Source organism: Cydia strobilella, chromosome 1 (assembly GCF_947568885.1).
Source record: "Cydia strobilella chromosome 1, ilCydStro3.1, whole genome shotgun sequence".
NCBI classification, from domain to species: Eukaryota; Metazoa; Arthropoda; class Insecta; order Lepidoptera; family Tortricidae; genus Cydia; species Cydia strobilella.
In genome coordinates this window covers 26,941,220-26,966,766 of record NC_086041.1, presented here as the reverse complement: position 1 = coordinate 26,966,766, position 25,547 = coordinate 26,941,220, and the positions used below count along the sequence as shown (strand labels likewise).

Here is a 25,547-nt window from a genome sequence, read left to right as displayed (position 1 = left end):
AAAAAACATTCACGTCTGAAACTATTAACGTTGCGTGAAACCAAAAAAAAAATATCTAATTTACATAGTTGTTCAAAATTACGTGCCCATAATAGGTCAAAACCACCAACCACTACAGGGTGCCCACTATTAAATGTGAACGTCCAGAACCACTTATTTTAAAGCAGCACTTTTGAATAGTTATAAACGCAAATACATACACATTCGTTAATTTCAACAATAATGTATTTTATTTACTTATATCTACGGAATAAGTGCTACATGAGCTATGTACATATATATCATCATCATCATCATCATCATGTCAGCCGATAGACGTCCATTGCTGGACATAGGCCTCCCCCAAGGCTCGCCACTCCGACCGATCCTGTGCCGCTCGCAACCACCGAATTCCCGCGACCTTCACCAGGTCGTCGCTCCATCTCGTTGGAGGCCTACCGGCAGTTCGTCTTCCGGTACGCGGACGCCACTCCAGAACCTTCCGGCCCCACCGGCCATCAGTTCTGCGAGCAATGTGCCCCGCCCACTGCCACTTAAGGTTTGCAATTCTGCGATTTTGTTTTGATTATTATTGATGTATATAGGTAAGTGTAATTATTTAAAAAAAAATCGTGCACGCACATCCATATTTATAATAACGTTAACACACTTTATAAAAAAAATTAAGCAACAATGAAGAATGTAAAAATGCAAATGAAAATAGATTCGTCAGCTCGCTGCGTCGTTTCATATCAGTAGGGTGCGCAGACGCTGCTAAACGTGCGCACGGCCGCGCCACACGACCCCCGTACAGTGTCAAGAAAACAAAATGTTTAGTGTAAAGTGCCACTGGAAAATAGTATTACTTTTTATAGGTACATTTTTATTTATTTTGTGTCACGTGGGGTTGATTTTCAGGCTATGGTGTTAGTGATGATATAATCGATAATAATTCATGAAAAAATAAACGCGCAACTTAGTTGTGCCGGCAATTGATACTTTGATGCATTTATTTTGCACCTAAACATAATACATACCAAAAATTGTCACTGTTAAAACTAAGTTTGGGAAAAATAATTAAAGTAAGAATATGTTTATCAACAGTTTTATTGTTAATTAAAACATTCATAACTCGTTCGTTCATCGCAAAATGCAGAAAAAAAATGATACAGAATCCTAATAAAAACTGGGCTATGCAAAACTCTAATAACGTGTCGAAATAGGTACCAATAAACTGTTTAAATTAACGAAAGTGATAAACGATTAAGTTAAGGTAGGGTAAGACTATCACCGGGATAAGACTATCACTTGACTATATCGACCGGGATATGAACCTTGATTACCCTTTGTTTTGTTTTCGAGCTCCCAATATTTCGACGTGAATATTTAGTCTAGTGAAACTAACCGTGAATAATTCAAAACTGTAAGACTATCACTTGTATGGAATCCTTATACTGTTAGTCTTGACCCGAGTAAAATAAACTATGTTAGTCTTACCCCTCCTACTGAAATATAATTTATTGAACTGTGGCACGTCATGCGATGTATAAAATTAGGGTTGATTTAAAAAAAATGCCGACAAAAATTTATATATTGACAAAAAACAGGCAGTTGAATATAATCGCGCGTGCTTTTATTCTTCCCAGTAAATTATTTTTTTGTTAAGGGTATCCATTTAGCGCGTACTTAAATACATTACAAATCGAAATATCTAAACCAGCGGTCTCTCACTTGCGGCCCGCGAGCCTCCCTGGCTATTTTGTATGTAATATTGCCAAACGACAATGTCTGATAAAGTCACAAAATAAATAAGGTATTTCGCTTAATAAGCGTTTTATTGTAAGGTAAAATGCTGCTATTAACAAAGTGCTGCCCGAAGTGCGGCTCGCTTCAACTTCGCTAACTATAATGTGGCCCTTGGCTGCTAAAAGGTTGCCGACCGCTGATCTAAACATTTAAACAATACGTAAGCCACATTTTATAAAGTTAAACATAATTGGACTTCATATATTTTCGTGATTATGCAAAAAACGATTTGGATCTAACGCATAACTTTTTATGTAATAACTAATAGCCATGAAGTAATAAACTTTTTTCTAGGGAAAGGCATTTACTCCGCTGTAGTTTTAATATAGGTACCCAATTAGCTAGCTGTAAGTCATAAATTTTATAATTCACTCCACCTTGCAGGTATTTTTCACAGCACGCAAGCGGCTTGGTTACGCTGTTACAAGGGGTAAGTATATTATATACCTACGAGTACAGTCGTCGTTTAAATATGCTGGTTTCACCAATAGGTATATTGCGCACCTCCGTAGTTGCAGGGGTCCATAGCCTACGGTGACTGCTTACCATCAGCCGGGCCGTATGCTTGTTTGCCATCGACGTGGTATAAATATCAAGAATTATCAATCCGGACATTGTTTCGTCAAATAATGAGAATCCGCAGAACTAAAGTCATTCTGAATGAATCCGAACAACAAGGAACTATATAAATCTAGTTAATATTTTTATATTTAATTAAAGTTACTTTTATTTTCATACGTCAATTGTACATCGTCTTACATTAATATTTTAATTAATAATTGGCCATAAGCGACTGGCGCAAGGTTCCATACCAGCACACAATTTTTATAAATGCTTTTTGACTCACGCTTGACTGGTCTCTTCTCTTCTTCTTCCTGCCCTTCTCCCAGTAAACATGAGAAATATATAAAATAATATGTTGATAATAATTTTATTTCTTATGTTATAACATTCAATCTCATATTCAAATTACTACACTCATATTATTGACCGAGCGTTAGCGAAGGTCTCCTTTTCAGCCTGGGCAAAAATGCTTTCGTATGTCCGAATGTTCTGCTCTACAGGTCGCAATTCTCAACCAATTACCGTGAAATTTTGTGAGCAAATTTGATGATTAAATAAAAAAAAATGTTGTCGATTCAGTTTTTGTATTTTATTCAAATTGGCTGAATTGAATACTATTTTGTTATAAAAACATGAGATTTATTTCTAATTACAGTTCGTTATACAATCAAGTTGCAGAAATAGATACATAACATAACTCATTTAAAGACGGTAGTACTATTAGTTATTTTGTGCTAAAGATTCATAACCTTTTTTAGAGTTTTTTCCCACTGACGTCCAGTTTTTTGCGGGTACGGTTTTCTGCAGGATCCCGTTTTAGTAGTATACGTGCTAATATAGTAACGTTCACATGAGCGTTCTGTTTGCTGGATACTGCACGCATACTACTAATAACGGAATCCCGCAGAAAACCGTACCGGCAGAAAACTGGACGTCAGTGGGAAAGAGCTCTTATATAACAACACAACTCAGCTGGGTAATAAAATAACTATCATACTATTACTAACACATTATATTTTATCGAAGAACTTTCTACTTGCCATGGTATTATTTGTATTTTAGCCCCTAGAACTTTTAAATAAGAAAAAGCTGTATATTACGTTTAACAAATGATTACAAAAAAAAACTAAGATAAACCGCTCATTTCTAAGAAAAAATATTAGACCCACATCTCAAAGCTAGCTTCCTATGGCGATTTGAGCAGAACTGTCGGTAGTATTCATACAGCGAGTATAACTTGAAAAAAACTTTTCTTTGCTTTTCCCTGTTAACTCTAGTCCCGGTCTCCCTCCCCTACACATGCTTATGCACTTTTGGTAAGCTAACCAAGCAAGCCTAACTTTGAGCAAGCTATAATTAAAGTGGTCATGCTTAATATAACACGCATATTACAAGTCCTGTTTCTATTCATAGCTCAATGCCGTATCTAAGCGTACTTTTTTACGCGAGATGGGGCAATTTTATGATCCTGTTGGTTAGATATATATAAATAATCTGTAACGACCTAGGTACCTATTCTACGTAATATATAATAAATTAATATAGTATATACCATATCAAATGACTATGAATTCTTGAAATATCATCCAGTTTCATTAGATGAATTGACTTGAAATTTAGTAAGCAAATAAAGTTAGTTGACAATACATTGCAATGCAATTGTTTGTTCACGCGGCGCAATATCGAAACAATACACTAGTATTTATCACGAATTACATTATTTCCGTCGATTCAATCAAACTACATCATTCAGCAGTTAGTTAATGCTTAAATATTGTGTAAAAGTCAACTCTGGCTGAATACCAAATACCATTGTATTACATAGATATTATTTAGGGGGCGTATTTTGACGTGTTTTTTTGTAATAAAAATATAATGATTATTAAAAAAAATACATAAGGTAAGGTGGGATAAGACTATCATATTTTATTTTGCTCGGGGCAAGACAAACAGTATGAGGATTCCGTACAAGTGATAGTCTTACCCGGGTGATAGTTTTATACCTAATCATTGCGCAGAATAATCGCTTTTCAAGAACCGCAATATTGTGGTGTATTTAATTGCATTGTAACCATTTTGACCCCACATACACACAAATCAATTAATGTTAGCTATAAGCCGGGTTCACTCCGCACATGCAGAGCGAGCATATGCGCGAGGAAATTGCCTCGCGCATATGCTCGCTCTGTGTAGACCCGGACCCGGCTATAAACGTTTAAGGTGCAGTAGGTTCATAAAACGGAGTTTTTTAAAAGTCGTAGCGCTTTTTTGGATCACCATACGGCTGCCATAAATTTAACTAGCAATCTTGGGGCCTTTGTCGAGGGACTGTATCGATTCGAATCCTGAGTTTTTGACTTTAGCTCGGTAGAAAAAATCACAAACATAGGTCTAAAATGCGCTTTAATTATGCACAACAGCTAAAAATATGAAAATTGCTTCTAAAAATCGGCTATATCCTGTTGGCTAAAACGTATTGGTAACTTTTATTTTTAATTAAATATACGAAAAATTAAAATTAAAAAACATGATATCCGCGCTCGTAACTACGTTTGTAAGGAGAACCGAGCTTTTTTTATAGGTACTATTGATTTTTAGAATAGGTACATTGTATTTTATATTTGCTTATGTTAAACATCACATAATAACTACTTGTGACCACCAGTTGCTAGTTGTGTTTAATTCACAGCGTCAAAAACACTAAAAACATCATACATTTTGCACTACTTATATCAAAAAATAATTAAATGTATTACTTCTACGCCAGCTTATATCTTGTTAAAAAAAGAATGACAAGCTCTTGATCACCTATACATATAATAAAGCTGAAGAGGGTCGAAAGTCAGATTTTTTATTTAATTGTATGGCGTATATACATAAATATTCTATATAAAATTGGATAATAGTAAAAATAAAATAATTATAAATCCACATTCAGGGTCCCGAGCCACGAGATTACGTCAGGTGTTAATTTAAACAGATCTTCCGGGGGGCCTGCAAATGAGTGCAGAGGGCAGCGCTGTATAATGTGCTCAACGGTTTGAACCTCTTCACCACAGTCGCAGAGAGCAGTCCCGCCAGCCCCATTTATGACGAAAATAGTTACAGCGTCTGTGACCTGTCCTCAGTCTATTTACACGACACCAGAGTTTTCGAGGCAGGCCAAAGCCGTCTGGTTTCGCTGTGGGATCTATGGCTTGTGGGGTAGTTCCAGCAGTAGCTTTGCTCCACTCGTTCTTCCAGCTCTGGTTGACGTCAAAACCACTAAATTTTTGGGCTGTAACGCATGCTGGGTGGCGAGACTTAAGACGCTGGGGTGGGGGGTGGCAGAAGGGCTGGTGGCAAGGTAGAGACTGTTGCGCTTGTATTTTTGCCGCTTCTCTTTCTTCTTCTTAAGTCTTTAAATCACGTCAAAAATTTGAATAAGGGCGAACATAACTATTGATTTTGGAGTATAGTTTTATTTAGTACCTACCTAATTGTAAAATATTTTATATGGACTAATCCTCTAGCGTATCCATCTGTCAACTACTAAAAGTTCCGCCTCGAGGGGAGAGGGAGGGAAATTAGGGGTGAATTAGCCGCTTACTGACACAGACCGAAATCTACGCGGGCGGAGCCGCGGGCACAGCTAATCTCGAATATATGTATGTACAAAACTTATTATACTTTGATTTACCGTGCCATTGTATGTATATTTATAATCAATCAATCAATGTCAATCCCGTCAATCAAATTGCTAAGCTCGTATTAAATTTACCTACGTACCGTAGTAGTAAAGGTATAAGGAGTAAACAAGCTATAGCTACTTGTTTATTTTTTGTCTAGTCATGTTTTCATCTTACGAAGCCTTTGACCAAATCGTTCGTCATCATCAAATAAGAATCTAAATTCGTATTTTGCTGATTGCTATCAAATCTGCTTTAAAAAAATGTGAGGGTTGGTTTTAAAAGGGGGCGTAAAGCCAGAGAATTAGAAAGGAACAAAAGCCTGCCCTCGCAAATACAGTAGAGCAGGCTCCAATGAGATGTTCGTTTGCAAAAATTTACGACCGCAGTTTGACTTCTGATCCTTGTAGTGGGGTTCCTACGGTTCTAGAAACCCGATGTTGCCGGGCTGAAAAGTGGTGCCGTTACCCCCACTAGCCTTTTGAATATCTCCCTTACAATTCTCATACATTCGTTATCGAAAAAATCCCACCTTTTGCACAAATCGGACTAATTTGAGTCTAGCTCTTAGCCTAATTGAACTACGTAATTAATATTAGTATCAATTTAGAGAACGTTTATTTACCTTTACATTGACATATGTTTTGTTTCCAAAAAGTATTATTTATATGAGGTTTAGACTTTTAAAAAAAGTTGCAAATACAAGTTTGAAGGGCCTAGGTTATGCATGTTTGCTAAAGCACATTCTAACTTAAGAAATCTGCAAGGGTGGTAAGGTTAATTATGCTAAGAGCTAGACTTAAATTAGTCAAATTTGTGCAAAACGAGAGATTTTTTCGATAGCGAATGTATGAGAATTGTAAGGGCTAGTGGGGGTGACGGCACCACTTTTTAGCCCTGCAACGTCGGGTTTCTAGGAGCGTAAGAACCCCACTACAAGGATCAGAAGTCAAAATACGGTCCGCAATTTTTGCAAACGAAACTTCACTGAGAACCCGGTCTATAGTCCAGTTTCCGTGTAATTTTTTTCATGTCATTTGCCCTTGGTAAAAACGTGTAAATATTCAATATAAAAACTACACTTTTGCGATAGCCCCTTATTTTTTTAGAAATATCCTGCTACATTTAAATTCTTCAAGGCCTAAAGATTTTAGAATAGGTAACGTTACGTAACGAAATTTAGAAAAATTTGCAATAAGTAAGCTGTTATGGCAAGTTCGGGTTTAGGTTACCAAAGTGGATCATTACTAATCATTAGAGCACCTTGAGTTATACAACGCACGCGGCCGAGGATCGTAAGTCGTAACGGGTGGCCCCGCTTTCTTTGCAGGTTTGTTGATAAACATGCGGCGCTAGTGCTAGGGCTGCCACTTCTTTTAAATAAATAATTTAGCTGATGGTTTTTGTAGATTAATCAGTGAGATTGAAGAGCCAAGAAGGGCACTCGGGGACTGAACGCTGTCCGGCGAGCAGTCGCAATAATAACACAGCGTTACGCCTCGCATTATACCTAGTCTCGTGTATCTAGTGCATCTAACCATTCCTGAATAGCCTAAAACCTACATTACGCTCTGATTAATATTATAGTATAGTCCGTTTAGCATCCCTAGCCTGCACACGCACATCACGACCGGGCTATTTGTTATCTTACCTGTAGGTAAGTATTTCAAATTAAACAAACTAACCTACACGTGTGTGATGTGTGTAATCTCTTTTCCCGAAAACAGGTGTAACGGAGTCCCTTTTGACAATTTAATGAAATATAAATGGTACACCGTTATTATTTCTATTAAGATAATCAAACCCAATTCATTGAAATTCATTTTGCAATTCATTGAAAATCAGGGTTGGCAAAAGTATCTACCGTAGAGAACCCTAACTTCACCCAGAGATAGGCAAAATGTAATCGACTAACGATTAACGATTAAGATTACAAGAATTAATTGCGACTGACGATTGAAAACGACGATTGATCAATCTTAGTTGCATAGAGTGCAACTAATTTAGTTGCAACTAAATTAGTTGCCGATTGATTTCGGACAACTAAATTTTGTAATCGACTAATTAGTTAGACTATTTTCTCGCGACTAATGTTAGAAGCAAATTGAATAGAATACCTCGGTATGACTATGTTGACAGACTGATTAGGACATCTTAACGGATGTTTAAAAATAAAATAGTCATGTATTATGAAATAAAACTATGAAAACGGATTATATCGCGTATATTGAATTTATAATACATCCCGACGTTTCGAACCCTTTACAGCGTTCGTGGTACCCACATACTAAAATAATAAACAATCATAGACTATAAACTTTAAGGCTGGTTGTACATGCAAAACCAGCCTTAAAGTTTATAGTCTATGATTGTTCATTATTTTAGTATGTGGGTATTTTTGCACTTTGTAATTTTTCCTCAGTCACCCGTTGACCACGAACGCTGTAAAGGGTTCGAAACGTCGGGATGTATTATAAATTCAATATACGCGATATAATCCGTTTTCATAGTTTTATTTCATGAGTAACTATCGCGGTAACCAAAGACAATATTAGTCATGTATTACTTACGATATTTTGAACGTTTCTAAGGAGTGAGATCTGTTCTCACTATTATTTTGCTACTAAAGTAAGTAAGTTTAATGACCACACGTTGAAAACAAAATAGACCGCGTAGCTAATAAACAACATGCAGATGTGTCATTCAATAGAACGTGTTATTTTTAGAAGATGCGTCGGCACTTGCACCAAAATGCAACAAACAACTTCCAGTTCCAGGTAAGTAGGATTATCCCATTGTTTTGTCACCGCGTGACACTAAAAAGAGTTTTACTATTGTCAGAGACAGCAAAATATTGATAGTTTCTATGTCTAAGATTTACTCAGTATCGTATAATTCAAAGTATTAATAATGCACCAACCTACTTTATTGTGTGCGATTTGTAAACAATGCAGTTTTTCGCCATTTGTCGTTATTACCAATATATCGTTATAATAATATTATGGCATTATTTGCATTGTCATTCAAGCATTTCAAATTAAACGTGTATACATAATTTTAGGTCAATCGGATGAAGACATCTGCTTCAAATAAGTCGCAAAATTCTACCCAAACTAACATAGTTACAACATACGAGTACCTCCGTATGTTACATACATACGTACTTGTAGTTACATATTGCAAGATAAAAAATGCAAAAACGGGCGACTACGTAGTTTGAATATAGATTTAATCGTGAAATTTAGTCGATGGAAACTAAAACTAATTTAGTTGTTAGTCGAACATTCTCACAACTAATTTAATCGCAACTAAATTAATCGCGATTAAAAAATGACGATTGATATTTTTAATCGATTGATTAGTTAACTAAAAGATTAATCGATTAATGCCCATCTCTGACTTCACCATTGGTGCCCAATTTCGCCCAAAGTAAAATGTTAAAATAATAATTACGGCCTCCTAGCCCAGTCGGTAGTGACGCTGCCTACGAAGCAGGAGACGCCCGGGAAGGGTTCGAATCCTGGTAAGGTAATTTATTTGTGTGTTTATCAAGAATATTCGTTCCTCAGTTATGGATGTCATCTATGTGTCTAAGTATCTATGTAAGTATGTATATCGTTGCCAAGTACCCATAGTACCTACAAGCTTTCTCAGTTTGAGGCTTGGTCGATCTATGTAAGATTGTCTCTAAATATTAATTTATTTTATTTTACCAATAAATAGGTATTATAAATTTGTATTATACTGTAGTTCCTCGGATAACATCGGCAGGGAAGTCTTTCCTCGGACGGAGTGCCCGCGGGAGGAATTTCCTCAGAAACCGCAGTGCACAACCATTTAGGTTCCAGGGTGTGCCGTGTGTGAGGGTGAACACTGAACCTCCTAGTTTAGGATCGTCTACAAATTACAATTCAAATTTTTATGAAGCAGATATGTCTGCAAACTATAGTAAAAAAATTAAATTAAAGGAAAACTGAAAAACCGTTTCCAATGCGTACAGCACCCAGACTGAGTCGAACGGTCCCAACTCCCAACTGGTGTCCAGGTGCTCCTACCCAAAAGCCCATAGGTGAAAGCAGTATCGCTAATTTAGGATCAAGATATATAAAATAAGTTCCGTTTTTTAATCAGAACAGGTCACAATCAGCCAGTCTCGAAAGACAATAATTAGGTAGGTATAATTCACTTATCATTATAGGAAACTAGCCAAACGCGACCCGAAAGTACGAGTACAATGTTGTAAGTTTAGCGCCGGCGCGCCTGAAACATATTTTTTATGCCGAAACCGAAACTTCTAAATATTAGCAGTAGGTAGGTATTGTTTTATATGAATATTTTTATTTTACTAATATTATACAGATAAACCATTCTTAGATTATTTTAGATGTCGGCGTAGGTACTCTGGGGAGAAGTGCGCAGTTTAAAGATATAAATTAGGTATATCTCTCATTTGGGATTAGTTGTCAAGCGGACCCCCCCAGGCTCCCAGGAGCCGTGGTGAAAATGCCGGGATAATGCGAGGAAGATGATGGTATGATCTCTCACTGGGAATCTACCTGTAAGTGTGCCTAATATCAGGTTCTATGCAGGATTAATCAAGCCGGTCAGGATGAATACATTCGTCTCATTGGTAAAATGTTATTAGGTAGCCCAGATATTAATCTACTTAAGTAAGTAAAGTAGGTATCAGGCAAAAAGTAATGAAGTTGGTAACTAGAAAGTTTTTATTCTCCTTTAAATGATTCACAGTTACATAGTACATTATAATACATTATTACATATGATAAATTAGTGAGCGAGTGATTTCAACAACAAGTTAACGATGTAGAAAAGTTCTATTTTGGTCTACATTTTTATCTGACGTGACTTTAAGAGTAGTCTTGGCAACTATAATCAGCTTTTTAAAGGACTTGTTGAAAGAATTTCAGCAACTTCCACAGGTCTGGTCGATTTATAATTTGACAAATTAATTTTATTTATTTATTCAGGTACACTAATGTCACTGCAACCATAGGGTGAACTTAACCTGGTGATGGGGAACACCTTAACGTTTTAACTTTTAACGTAGGCGCCGAACCAAAAGAGATAAACCAGCTATCCCGTCGGGGCTACACCATTGGTACGAAAAATAAAACTATAACCATTAGCCACCTCCACGCCACCTCCTACTCGGATCCTAAACGGATTAACCGATTTAGCTGCTGTTTTCTGTAAGAGATTAGTGATTTAAATGGTTCTGTGTTACGTTCCTAACTTGCCTGAGAGTTTCTAACTTGGGCCCACGACGACAACAATCTTAACATATATTTCCGTCTAGGCATTTATTTGTCCCACCCTTACCACGCACAAGTCGCAGAGTACAATAATGAAACTATAAGAATCAGGATTTGGTAATTCTGTCGTTTACCTGCGTATCCTGACCTAACCAACGTTTTAATTATTTCTGAATGTCTAGAGCGGAAGAGGCAATTGCCAATACACACAGGTCCACTGCAACTGTCCAAGGCTATTTGTTTTAATCACGATCTTATGAAACGCATTTTCTAGTCATTATTCGCTCTATTGGTGTTTTAGCGTGAACCCACGGGGGATAGATACATCACTCCCATATGTTTCTCATGTGATATAAATTATAATCAAACGTTGAAAGCTACCTATACAATATTAATATGCTAAAAGTTAGTTATAACTAGATTAATCTCGGCAACTTAAGGGTTCATTATCAGTATGACCCCAGGGAAGAACTTTAATTAAAACTGGTCAAAAGGACATAGACAGGTGTGGGTCCAAAAATTAGCATCAGAGTTAGCACAATTGCCAATCGATGCTAATTGCCAGTCATACTGTCGCATAACATTAATTAGAAAGGTTAGGCAGCTTTATCCGCTGTCCGAAAGAGTTGAAAATCATAAATGTACTTATGTCAAACGCGCCAACTAACTGACAAACCAAACGAGAGGATATTTTGATTACCAACGAAGGACCCTTGCAAAAGGCACGGTGCAGCGACAGTAAGTATACGCACTTCATAAGTTAGATATACTCCCTAATCGAAATCAATGAATCCAAAGTAAGAAACGGTATGCAAACAGGTAGAACGGGTTGTAGGCTATCGGATGCCTGCAAGTAAACTTTGACTTATTGGTTAATATTTATGTGAAATCATGTGTTGTACTTAAATAATTTATCATGTACGTACATATTATCGTGCCGCGATTAATATTTGCGTTTTAAAGTTACAATACAAATAACTAGGTAATCATATTACAAACACACTCTCCATCTATACATATTATCTCCATATGTGTCGCTTAACTTCAAACTCGGGTAAATCCATTCGACCCTCTCAGCAAATATCTACCCTATTACCTTTTCTTAATACCAAAATCGCATAATCTGAAAGATGGACTTACCCCAGTTTGAAGTTAAGCGACTCATATAGACATTTGATTTCAAAAATTATAGTTAATTAAACTTTACAATAACAAATTTTGAGGATAATTGCTGCACTTACGTTACAGTCATTACATATTTGTTTGTAAGTAGACCAGGCTTACGACATTAAGCTATCTAATTGACATAATGTTTTGTCTCGACTATGAGCATAACGTGTAACTTGATCTAGTGGTTCGTAACAACAACAACTACACCTCATTGGACTCATTGGAGGTCAGACTAGGCTGATGCGTCCGTTGAAAAGTGGTCAGTAAGCGTTGTGACAGCCCTGACCGTCACACGTCACACCGCGCCAGCCTAATAACCTCGATTCATAAATATATTGTCATCATTAATTGTCTTCATAATCGAATCACACTTGTAGCTATTACACAAATTATAGGCACACTAGCTTTTGCCCACGACTTCGTCTGCGGGGAATTAGTCCACTATAAATTTCCACCCTATTTTTTACACCCTTAAGGGATGATTTCGGGGATAAAAAATATTCTATATCCTTCCCCACAGCTCAAAATATCCCCATACCAAGTTTCATCTAAATCGGTTCAGCGGTTATTGATTCCCCATACAAATTTTCACCCCCTTGAGTTGCGGGATAAAAAGTATCCTGTCCTTTCCGAATGGATTATAGTTATTTAATACAGTTTCGATTTTTTGCTAGGTATTTCATGTATCTTGAAAAATTTCACACACCGGAATAAAAAAAATAAAGGAACTCTTGTTCGTTTGTAAAGTGAATAGTTTTCGATTTTTATCTAAACTCAGGCAAATTATTAAAAGCATTTAAAGATTTTTTATGCATAATGTGCTACGAAGAGAAGTCAAGTGCAACTGTGTCATATCATACCTCGCGTACGATGATACAAGTAAAACCACAAACTCGTAAAGACTAGTTAAGACATAATGTCTACTTATCAGGAATGTGTGTTAAAGAACCCGTCTGACCTGTATGTAGGTGATAACCTAGAATATAAGTAGCTAACAATGCAATGCATTACGTGTAGGTACCTACTGTACGTGGCCGTGTATTCCCGTTGGGTGCGCGAGCGCAGAGGAATACATCTTGAGCGAACCGACTAATGTGGCCATACCGGCTTGACCTCGAGGTATGGGGAATAGTGACTTGAATCACCCCGATTTTGAAAGAGCCACTTTCATTTTTACGGAAGTTTGTAAATAATTGAGTACGAGTTTGTATTTTTTCGTAACAAATAAAACAATATTGATTTTACATTACCCGTAAAAAATTACTAATGCCACGTAAAAATAGAAATCCGTAGGCAAAATATGCAAAATCAAATTACACCTGTAGCTCCTATAACTCTGTTAATTAAAATTCCTACCTACATTTTGTTTGCTTAGAATTTTTTTACGCATTTTAACCTTATTTTAACTGTTAAAAATAGAATTGCCTAAAGGGGCCCACTGATTACTAGTCCGCCGGACGATATCGGCCTGTCAGTTGTTCGGAACTGTCAGTTTTTTGTTCTAACTGACAGGCTGATATCGTCCGGCGGAATGATAATCAGTGGGCCCCTTAAGATCAATGCTTGCATGAGGTCAATGCTTCCTTCAAGGGGCCCTTTGATTATCAGTCCGCCGGACGATATTAGCCTGTCAGTTAGAACAAAAAAATTACGGTTCCGAACAACTGACAGGCCGATGTCGTCCGGCGGACTGGTAATTAGTAGGCCCCTTTATAGTCTAGACATATTTTTACCTAAGATTGACCAAGTACATTTCATTTTTCAGAACGCTTGATAACTTCGAAGTGGTTCCATTGACGAAACCCCAACTCCTGGTTAATTCAACATGTATCAACCATGGCCACCCGACCATCGTGTTCACGTTCGGCTACAGAGGCAAAGTGGGGGGACCGGCCACTACCGCCGTCCTCTCTGCCTACTTAGCCACTAAAAAGAGGAACGTGATTCTCCTTGATTGGGAGAAGGAAGCTGACGTCGGAATTCTCGGTCTGCCAATGACTTACGTACTTTCGGCAGTTCCGAATGCAAAAATTGTAAGTGAACGACCTACATCTTGAACACAGAAAACCGTTTAATTATAATCATCATGTTATCCGGGCGAATGAAGCTCGCGGTTATCGACAGAATAAATCGTCCATCTCTTTTCATTGATTAGCGTCTCCATTTCGTTAGGGTTGGGAAAAAAAAGTATTGTGTGAGCTATCCATATCGCTTTATGAACCTTCAGGGTCGCTATTAATAATGTGCATGTTGCATGTGCAATAGATAAGTTACATGTAATGTAGGTAACGTGTAAGCGGTGTAAGTAAGTTCTGCAATTAAATTATTTTCGACCAGGTTGGTGACGATTTGGGAGAAGCTCTTACAATGTTGGCCCGAGCTGGGATGAATACGACACGACTACATCTCTTAGGACATTCCTTGGGTGCCCACGTGATGGGGTACGCTGGCAAGCGGGCCAGAGAAAACGGCCATGTTGTTGCAAGGTAAGTGGTAACCGTATGACATAATTCACTTGACTCATTACGATTCTCACGAACACAACTAATTGTTATTCAGAGCGGCGGTTTATTTCAAGACTGAACAAAACAGTTTTCTTCACATGTTTGCCTATCAACTGCTAATGATTATTTTATTTTAAGACTGTTTCTTGTCACGCATAACGAATCTTGAGTTGCAGTCATTGTCCTTGCTCTTTTAAGGTTACAAATAACAAATAACGTATGTTAAACGAGATGTTTTTTCCGGAATAAATAACTGCCTATTGCTTACCTACTTATTTCTTATCATTCCTTAGTTAAACGTGTTTTGATAACTAGCCATTTGGAAGCATTCAAGTTGCTGTGGCTGCCACGTAAAAAATATGTATACCGATGTCAATGTGTAACTACAGTTTAAAGTTACGAATTGTTTGCTTCAAGTGCCTCATCCAGGTCTTCTGTTATGACTTAATTGGGCTAATAATTATCTACTGTAATACAAAGGGCGCATCCAGAATCACAGGTTTAGATCCAGCACGGGCTCTGTTCGAGGGCTCGCTGGGCGTGCGCGCCGGGCTGGACCGCAAGTGCGCGCGCTTCGTGGACATCATCCACAGCGACCCTGGTGGCTACGGCACCACCACCTCCGCCGGCACCGTGGACTTCTGGCCCAACTACGCGGGTAGCGGCGGCACGCAGCCCGGCTGCCCCAATGGGGACTTTGACATGTTCAGCCCGGAAGGTATTCACGACTCTATCCTTCATAGTATTTCTAAGGATTCATAAGAATCGATTGAGATGAAAGTGTGTAGATGTGCCGGTAAAATATTTTAAAGTAACACGGAAAAAGTTTTACATTAAAGAAGAAGAAACGAGAAAATGAGGAATGTATGGGTCACCTATCCTAGAAATAATCCTCTGCGACATGAACTAACCAGTAGGTAAAATCAATCTAAAATTCAATATTATTAAAAAACCATGTCCAAATGTAAGAAATGCAATATGAAGATACACAGAGGCGAGGGCCAATTTCATTGCAACACATTGAAATGGTGAAACCAAGCACTTGTAGTAACTTAATCCTTTATTAAATGGGCAACGTCAACATAATTGCCATTATTTGTAAAATGGATACGCATCAAAATTGATAGATTTGCGGTCGAAATCAATGTTCCATGAAGAACGTCCAGCCACTAAAAGGGTAATTGTAATCTTTATCATAATCGTGACCAAACGATTATTTCAAACAGCGGAAGGTGTAGGCAAAAAAAAACCCTTATAGATGTACACTTTAGCCGTTTGGCACACGCATATTAGAGGCAAAACAAATTTTTTAATACAGTGGCTCAAAAAGTGCTACTTTACGTAGCTGTTTAGCGTGCGGAAAGTTGGTTTTCGCGAACTAGTGCTTTTTACTTTTCCAATTTTTTTAAATATTTTCTTGTTCCAATTCATGACTACTTATTAATGAGTGTTAATATTAGTTTCCTTTAAACGTCGTAATCAACATAAAAACCTACTATTAATGTAAGAGTACGAAAAATATACATATTTTATATTTTATTACTTACCTCTTCATCAGTATAACACGTGTATTTTTTATATATATTGTATATTGAAAAACCGTTCTTAATAAGTTGTCTGAATGGAACGGAACGCCTGTCAAAGAAGAGGCGTTTTTTTCTTTCTGCTTTAAGTTTCCAAAGGCAACATTCGATAGTTTTTATAAATGTACGATACACAAATAATCGTAATTAACGATATTTGGGTAATAATAGTACAATGTTTTATATTTACATTTGTTTCCGTCTTATAGAACATGCATTTAAAAAAAAACTTTTAATTGAAGTGGGTTCAATAATAATAACACCCAACTAAAAAACACCTCTTCATAATGTCAATGTCAATAATGTCACAGAATTAATAATATAAAAGTTTCGAATTCCTTACTTGTTATTTTTTTTTCTTATTTTTTCGCAACTGTATTTAAAAACGTCGTTCGATACAAGCGCGGCTCGTGGCAAAATATCTCGGTACTCGTGAAGTGATGACATACTTTCCGCACTAGCATCGAAATGTACTATTTTAACCAGCAGTTCTTAAAAAAAATTCTCTTAGGAGGGGTGCTCATATTTTTTTGTATAGGCTTTTTTTTCAGAAACTTATCGCATGTGGTATCCTATGAAAGGGATTTCTAAGGCGATTTTAAAAGTATACGACAACATTACATTTCAGCCATTTTTTTTAATTAGAACAAAAATTATTTTCTAAACATACCAAGTTTGGGCTCCTCCAGATACGATATGGCAGATTTTTTTTGTACAGTCAGCTGCAGAGATAAGGTACCCCACGTCCATACCAATTTACAGAACTTGTGCCTTTTCTCTGCTGCTGATTGTACAATATGCCACAAACGATACGTGATATCCTTATATCTAACTCCAGGAAAGCAATTTTGACAATAATTTCATTTAGTATTTTTTTAAATTTTTCAATATTACAAAGTGACACAGTTCTACTTCAGAACCTATTTTACGAGACTTATGGAACTGTACTGCAGATACGGTACATATTAATCATAAAAAGGGATTTTTTTAAGAACTGCGTGTCAAAACATTTGTTTTGACCTCTAGTATGCGTATGCCAAATGGCTAAACAGTACATCGATTTGCGGTTTTTCTTTGGAATTGGGCTCGTACGCCGTCCACTAAAATCGCACAAGAGGAAACTGCAATAACAAATTTACTCCAGTAGATATCTAAAAGTAAATCACACATAGTACAGTCAAGGGCATAATAGTTATTTGTTATACAAGGGTGCAAAGTTGTATTTTACCGGCGAGTGTAGAATTGAAACACGAGCAAGTGAAAGGATTCTATAGGTGAACCACGAGCGAAGCGAGAATAGAATCCTGAGCGTAGCGAGTGTTTCAACACACGAGAAGTAAAATACATTTGCGCCCGTGTGTAACACAAAACTTTTCACCTCACTATAGCGAGGAAAGTGCAACATCCACAGGCGTTAGATCATCTTCATCACTGGAATCACTCATTTCTTTACGATATTATAACAGAAAACTCTGGAAGTTGTGTATTTTTACGCGAGTCGGTGAGAAAAGGTTTTAAGTAAAAAAATTGTTGACAATGTTGACATTTCTGATGTATGAAATGTCAACGATGCGTTTTGACATTGCATCGACTCAACTTGTGCGTTCAGAATTATATTTAACATCATTATAAAAAAACAAACGTTTCTTATGGAATTTTAAGGTTTATGACTTAAAATCATTAAATAAAGCTAAATTTGGTATTTTTTATTAGATTCTCAAATCATTTATTTAATGATAATTAATATCGAACGAACCATCATCATGAGCGTTTTACGTTTTGTTATCTGTCAAGCTACTTAAACACGCTCCATCGAAGGTCAAATTACTTTCCCCACTAGTGGATAAAACGCGTTTTTCCCCGCTTGTATTGAAGGATAAACGACAACTTTCCGAGCTAGTGAGGGGAAAATATATGTACAATCCCAGTTTCAAAAATATGTGTACGCTCTTACACCTTACACAATAAAGTCGTGTTCACATATTTTTGAGCCATTTGTCGGATCGATATTTTTGCCTTCGATTGTACAGTTGACGTCAAAGATATGTTGCATATGTCATGTTTGCATCTTACTCCTTTGTAATAAAGCAAACATACTTATAAATATACTTTGATATTAGACTTATATTGACCGGGATATAAATGAAAATTAATATCGAACGAACCATCATCATGAGCGTTTTACGTTTTGTTATCTGTCAAGCTACTTAAACACGCTCCATCGAAGGTCAAATTACTTTCCCCACTAGTGGATAAAACGCGTTTTTCCCCGCTTGTATTGCAGGATAAACGACAACTTTCCGAGCTAGTGAGGGGAAAATATATGTACAATCCCAGTTTCAAAAATATGTGTACGCTCTTACACCTTACACAATAAAGTCGTGTTCACATATTTTTGAGCCATTTGTCGGATCGATATTTTTGCCTTCGATTGTACAGTTGACGTCAAAGATATGTTGCATATGTCATGTTTGCATCTTACTCCTTTGTAATAAAGCAAACATACTTATAAATATACTTTGATATTAGACTTATATTGACCGGGATATAGACCGTGATTACCCTTTGTATTATTTTGTAATATCGGGAGCTCATAAATAATACTAAAGGTAATCACGGTCTATATCCCGGTCAATATAAGTCTAGTGAAACTAACGGTGAATCATTCAAAACTCTAATACTTTGATATTAGTCACGAAGTAATACCTATAATATAAAGTACACACTCGAGTTACATTCAGTAGTATAATACAAGGGTCCATTAATTACTAGCAATTTAATGAATTCAAAACTTTTGCTTAAGAATACCCGACTTATGCAACAGGTACTGAGAAAATAATCAAGTATCAAGCAAGTGTATGACACCCGTTTCCGTGCCAAAACACTGTTTTTCTTCCTATTTGGTGGACCGTGCCATAAAATATTAGAAAATTGGTAGGTACATTTTTTCAGCCCTCGTTCGAAATCCTGATTAACAATAAACTGTACTCGGTACCTTCACATATGCATTTATGCAAGTCTCTTTACGATGTACTCGCAGAAGAGTCCTATCTATGTAATTGCCACGCAAATTACACAATCGTGTTATCTTAGAAATCATTTATATCTGTAATAACTTGGTCTTGTATAAATAACACAGAATAAGTAATAGTATTATCATACAGAACGGCCACGCAGCGCCCCGCACCGATTCAAATTACCTCGCCCCGCGACACCAGATTGACGACCTTTTGCCGTCCGCTCAGTACTGTTTTTAAGCAACTTACTCCCTCGATGACGCATGCCGCGTATACAGACGTGCCGTTCACACATAGAAACGCAAGTTGATTTTTGATGTATAGCGTGTCCGCCCTGTGTAAATACGCCAACTTTAAGCCTGTGATAAAAAAAACCTGTGTACCTATAATTTATATAATTGGGTATTTTGTTCCCTCGTATAACGTATAATAAATGAATTCATCGATTAAATGACTACTTCCTGGCTAGCTACGACATCTACTTTTACACTCGAGCAGATATCCTGACACTACATACAATTACGTTTTCAGAGTTTCTTGACGATAATAACTCTGAGTTCGCCGAATATTATCTGACCTCCGAGCAAATTCAGAACATGACACGGGAGCAAAAGATGCGAACTATATCTCAGCGTAGTAAGTTCACTATACCACAAACGCGCCTAAGCTTCGCTTATAGAAATGCTGACACAAATTTGCGGCGGCGAGCTTAAATATGTTGCAATGCAGATTTGCTATTTGTGGGAATTTACAAGTGTAATTGGGCAAATGCCAATTCATTCGTCTATAAAATTTCAGCAGAAACCACAACTATAAAATTCGGGCGCTTATATTTCGCATTCGGCGCCCGACCCGGTGAACGACCCAGTGTTATTAACTGGAAGGAATGCTACTAAGAAGGTGATGGATGCTAAATAATTCCGGTTAAATTGTATATAATTGAATTGTGTCGTCGGTAGCTGCTGATACTTTAACAATAGAAAGACCTAAAGTTAATCCGTAGATGGGTGGAACAACTTTCTTTTTTTTATTCTGTCCCGTTCGCCAGGCGACAATAGTAGCATAGTTGTTAGAAGAAAAGAAATGTTATAGGGGAGAGTAACAGTGGATCTTTTGCCATATTTAACTGAAAAAAAAAGATCAATTGTGCCCCACTCTCCCCTACTTCGTTCTACTAATGGGTCATTCTCAAAAAATATGCCTGCGGTCTAATTGCCGCGACCCATATATTTCATACAAAAAGTTTTAAAAGAGTCGTGGCAATTAGACGCAATCGCAGACATGTATTCTCAAATAATGACCCTAATATGCAGATCAGCAGATCATCCATTATGGAAAGGGCTTATTAATGACACAAAAATGATGTTTGGTTATTTTAAATACCAACAGGGGTTTTGAGATACCCAGCTGATTGTAACCATGGCAGCAAGTGACAAGAAAAAGTTGATTCACCCAGATACATATTGTTGAAATGTACAAGGATAGTCCTATGCTTTGCAGAATATGGGCACTTAGGCCACATACACACGAGCGCTTTTACAACGCGCGTTAAAAAAGCGTTTGAATGACACAAATGGATACATGTGTAATTGTGTATTTATTCACACGCTGGCGGTGGCGCTTTTTATCAAGCGTTGTTAGATTTTCGACTTTAAGCGTTGGTCGTTAAATTGAATTAAGCGTCCGGACGGTAGCGTTCAAGCGCTTTTTTAACGCGCGTTGAAAAAGTGCTCGTGCGTATGAGGCCTTAAGCCAGACAGCACTACGCTTGGCTCATAAAAATCTTCTGTAACTTACGTAGGTAAACAAGATGCGAAAATTAAAAACATTTGACACCCGGTATTGTAGATTTTATTACAAATAAGCAACTAAACATCTCGACCTAGCCACGTGACCTATTAGCTGAATGGTAGCCATGTTAGGGAGCTATAATTAGTCGAAAACATTAGTTGAAGCACAAAACAAGTAGGCATGTGGAGCAAACTAATAGGTACCTCGAGTTAATCGTCGAGGGCCAAATGAAACAGTCCCTAATTAACAAGGTATGCCCAATCAGAAAGATTTTCCTCAAAAAAATCAACCTCAGCAGGTATCAGATACCACTAGATATTTTAGGTTTATGATTTTTACTATAAAGATATAAATATTGATTAATAAGTGATAACGACACATTCCAGACCTGTGCAGTCACGACCGCTCCTGGCGGCTGTTCGTGGAGTCGATACAATCGCCCACGGCCTTCCCGAGCGCGTTCGCGCCGGATTACGACACCTGGGCGAGGCACCCCGCTCGCTCCGCTCACTCCATTTATATGGGAGACTTGGTCAACACGCGGTGAGAGGATAACCTTAACTTTACCTTAGCCATATTAGTGGGTATAAACCGTACACACAGGAATTCGTATGATACCTAGTATAGACACGACCCGTGTTTTTTTCCATGGGCAGCTTCAGCATACTAACTTGCAATTTTTTTTATAGATGGACCACCAATTTTGTACGCAGTGTTGCTTTCAGTAAGAATCAAACGGTGTATTCCCATCTGTCCCCGGTGGGAACAGATGGGAATGATTAGATTAGATTACATATATTTATTTCTTAAAGAAAAAGGCACAGTATTTTACAAAAAGGGATAAAACAAAGGCTTTCACTAAAAGATCGTCAACTTAACACAAAGTGAGGTTTAGACTAGCAAGAACTTGCATTCAATTTTCATTACATTGCGGTATCTGATAAACATTTTGAATGCAGTTTACCTTAGTAGTCAGCAATGTAACGTAAATTGCATGCAAGTTCTTGCTAGTCTAAACCTCGCTTTAGAACAGAAATAAAATAAAATATAAAATTAATACATAAAAACAAATGCCACAAAAAAATATGTCAATGTATACATAGCTTTTTTTTATACCACGTCGGTGGCAATCAAGCATACGGCCCGCCTGATGGTAAGCAGTTACCGTAGCCTATGGACGCCTGCAACACCGGATATATTAAACGCGCGTTGCCGACCCTTTAAAAACCTGTACACTCCTTTTTTGAAGAACCCCATACTGTAGCCCCTCGGGAAAACCTCGGCAGGGAGCTCATTCCACAGCCGAAGCGTACGCGGGAGGAAATTCCTCTTAAACCGCACAGTACGCGACCATTTAGGTGCTAGGGTGTGAGGATGAACACCCTGCCGATGGCGAGCAGTGCGGTGATAGAAAGCGGCCGTTGGCATCATGTCAAACAAACAGCTAGGGCCAACCTAGGTACGAGGGGCGTTCAATAAATTCTCGATATTGATATCTTACAACCTTTTTGAGTATTTCTTTTGTTACTGGCCACTAAGAGTCATTCATAGACTTTTAAAAAAAAAGTAAAATTCAAACCGATATGTTCTTGTTTTTCTACAATTGCCGAACAAACGTGAGCACCATGAGCGATTTAACAATGTTAATTAAATTAGAGCATCGAGCCGTAATAAAGTTCTTGACCAATCAGGGTAAAAATCAAAAAACTATAAAAGAAGAAATGGATTGTGTTTACCGTGAGTCTGCTCCTTCTTTATCTACCATTCAAAAGTGGTCAAGTGAATTTAAACGTGGGAGAGAGAGTATTGAAGATGATCCTAGACCAGGCCGGCCTGTAGTAGCTACTTCACAAGAAAATATTATCAAAGTGGAAAAACTTATATTGGAAGACGGCCGAGTGAAGGTAAAATCAATAGCTCAAATAACCGGTCTTTCTGTTGGTACCATACATGATATTATCCATTACCATCTTAATATGTCAAAAGTAAGTGCGAGATGGGTTCCGCGAATGCTGACACCGGTTCAAAAAGATATGCGAGTAGCTTGTTGTTCCGATTTTATTGACCTGTGCGGTGAAAATCCTGATGAGGTGCTGCAAAAGATAGTTACTGGAGATGAAACCTGGGTTCATTATTATGACCCAGAAAGTAAACAGGAGTCCATGCAGTGGCACGTTAAGGGTACAGCTCATCCCAAGAAGTTCAAGGTCATCCCTTCAGCTGGCAAGGTCATGGCCACAATATTTTGGGATTGTGAAGGAATATTACTGATCGATTACAAACAAAAGAGTGTAAATATCACAGGACAGTACTACGCTAATATTCTACGTCAATTAAGGGGTGCAATCAAAGACAAGAGGCGAGGAAAATTAACCAAAGGTGTTCTGCTTCTGCATGACAACGCCCCTGTGCATACTGCTCATATTGCCAAGGCGGCTATTCTTGAATCTGGGTTTGAAACTATTACTCACCCACCGTATAGTCCGGACTTAGCCCCCAGTGACTTCTTTTTGTTCCCCAATCTTAAAAAGGATCTGCGTGGAAATCGATTTTCTGACGATGAAGCGTTGAAGGCGGCAGTGGAGGAGCATTTTGATACCAAAGATAAAAATTATTTTTATGAGGGATTAAAAAAAATAATAGATCGATCTTTTAAGTGTATCAACATAGGGGGGGAGTATATTGAAAAATAAAAATATTAAACTTATCGTATTTGTTTGTTTTCATTCACATACCGAGAATTTATTGAACGCCCCTCGTATTGTCGAATGGATCCTTCCCATTTGTGCCCGGCGGGGACAGATGGAAATACACCGATCAAACGAAGGCCAATAATAAAGGACCAGCAAAAATTAATAATTTTGGAGAAATTATCAATTTCGTGTTTTTGGTTCTTCTGAACCATGCTTGCTGCACCTTGCATACTGGATTATTTTGTTACGGTATAACACCCTAACCCCCCTAACAAAACAACAAACACAACAACAAACACAATAACAAAATACACAATAACAAAACACAACACAAAATTAACCACAACACATTTACAAAATAATGGTCAAATGACCAAAAACTACTATACTAATAAACAGTTTTGACTTAAGTTTGTTCTGATAGTTATCAATGTACTTATGGAGCCAAATTTTTGATTATTTCTGCGAAACCATTGATTTTCACGGAGCATAATAAAGGTCAAAGCGATTGCTTTTAAGTTCCTCTATGGTCTAAGTTTGATTTGTACTTAACGCGTCGCCTTTAATAAGAATTCTTTTGACAAACTTCCTTTGTTTCCAACTTTCCAGTGCCTCGGGCGACTATTTCCTAACCACACGGCCGACGTCGCCCTACAGCATGGGGCCTCGGGGCCTCATTCCCGACGACAACCAGACGAGGAGACGACGGAGCTCGACCCTCACCCGCTTGCTCAAGTACCTCAGGTGATACGTCGCCAACACAGTGCACACAACTCGAAGGACTGCCTATTATTATATTACTAGATTACTTTATAAGTGATAGTGAGTCCGTTGTCTAGTGCTAGTGATGTACCGGCGTCCCCACAGTGAACGGACAATTCGTAAACCTATGTGCAAAAACACAGGTCTACACAGATCCGGATCCGGAATCGGATTATATTAGCGAATTCATCAAGAGTATTGAGGTCGCACAGACTGGCTGATAATAAAGTATTGATAATAGAGTGTATGTGAACTGTTCGTAGGGGTATCATCATAGCCATCATAGGTGTTAAAAGCTTACAGTGCTGATGTCAAGTAAATAATTCCGATTTAGGCCAGTAGGTGGCATATACCTACTCTCTTACATGCACCTTAATAATAAATGGGCTTCGTTTTTGCCAATTCAAACTGCTGTTTTAAATAGGGTGCAAATTCTTGACATCTCAATATTCACTTATATTGCATTCCGATAGTTTATTACGACAGAAGACATGGGATGTAACGTAAATATTTACTAAAGTATCGAAAAGCGAAGCTAAAAGAATGGTTTTAATTTACCAATGGACGAGGATGGCTTGGTTTGTTTATGAATTCATGATGTGATACCTAATCATGATGTTGATGGGGAAAAAAATATGTAAGATGTTAGCTTATTTCTGACAATAAACTATGTAAGTTGTTATACATATTTTTAATGTTAAAAGTTACTGTATCAAATCTAAGAATATCAATAAATA

General features: G+C 37.5%; 2 protein-coding genes across 3 annotated transcripts in view; one reads left to right on the top strand and one right to left on the bottom strand.

Moving 5' to 3' along the window:
• LOC134744169 (uncharacterized) overlaps positions 1-25,547 on the bottom strand; it is a 62,123-nt gene that overhangs the window by 26,736 nt on the left and 9,840 nt on the right. The window lies entirely within an intron of this gene.
• Positions 657-25,515, top strand: LOC134743971 (pancreatic triacylglycerol lipase-like). Of its 2 annotated transcripts, XM_063677604.1 has the most exons (8): positions 657-854; positions 2,170-2,215; positions 14,226-14,493; positions 14,798-14,946; positions 15,456-15,682; positions 20,096-20,200; positions 21,742-21,898; positions 24,658-25,515. In XM_063677604.1, exons 1-8 carry the CDS (start codon positions 809-811, stop codon positions 24,794-24,796), a joined length of 1,137 nt encoding a protein of 378 aa, XP_063533674.1. In that variant the 5' UTR covers positions 657-808; the 3' UTR covers positions 24,797-25,515. The 2 variants fall into 2 exon arrangements, with proteins under 2 accessions (XP_063533674.1, XP_063533681.1); XM_063677611.1 differs by lacking the exon at positions 20,096-20,200 and having other exon boundaries at positions 693-854; positions 24,658-25,510.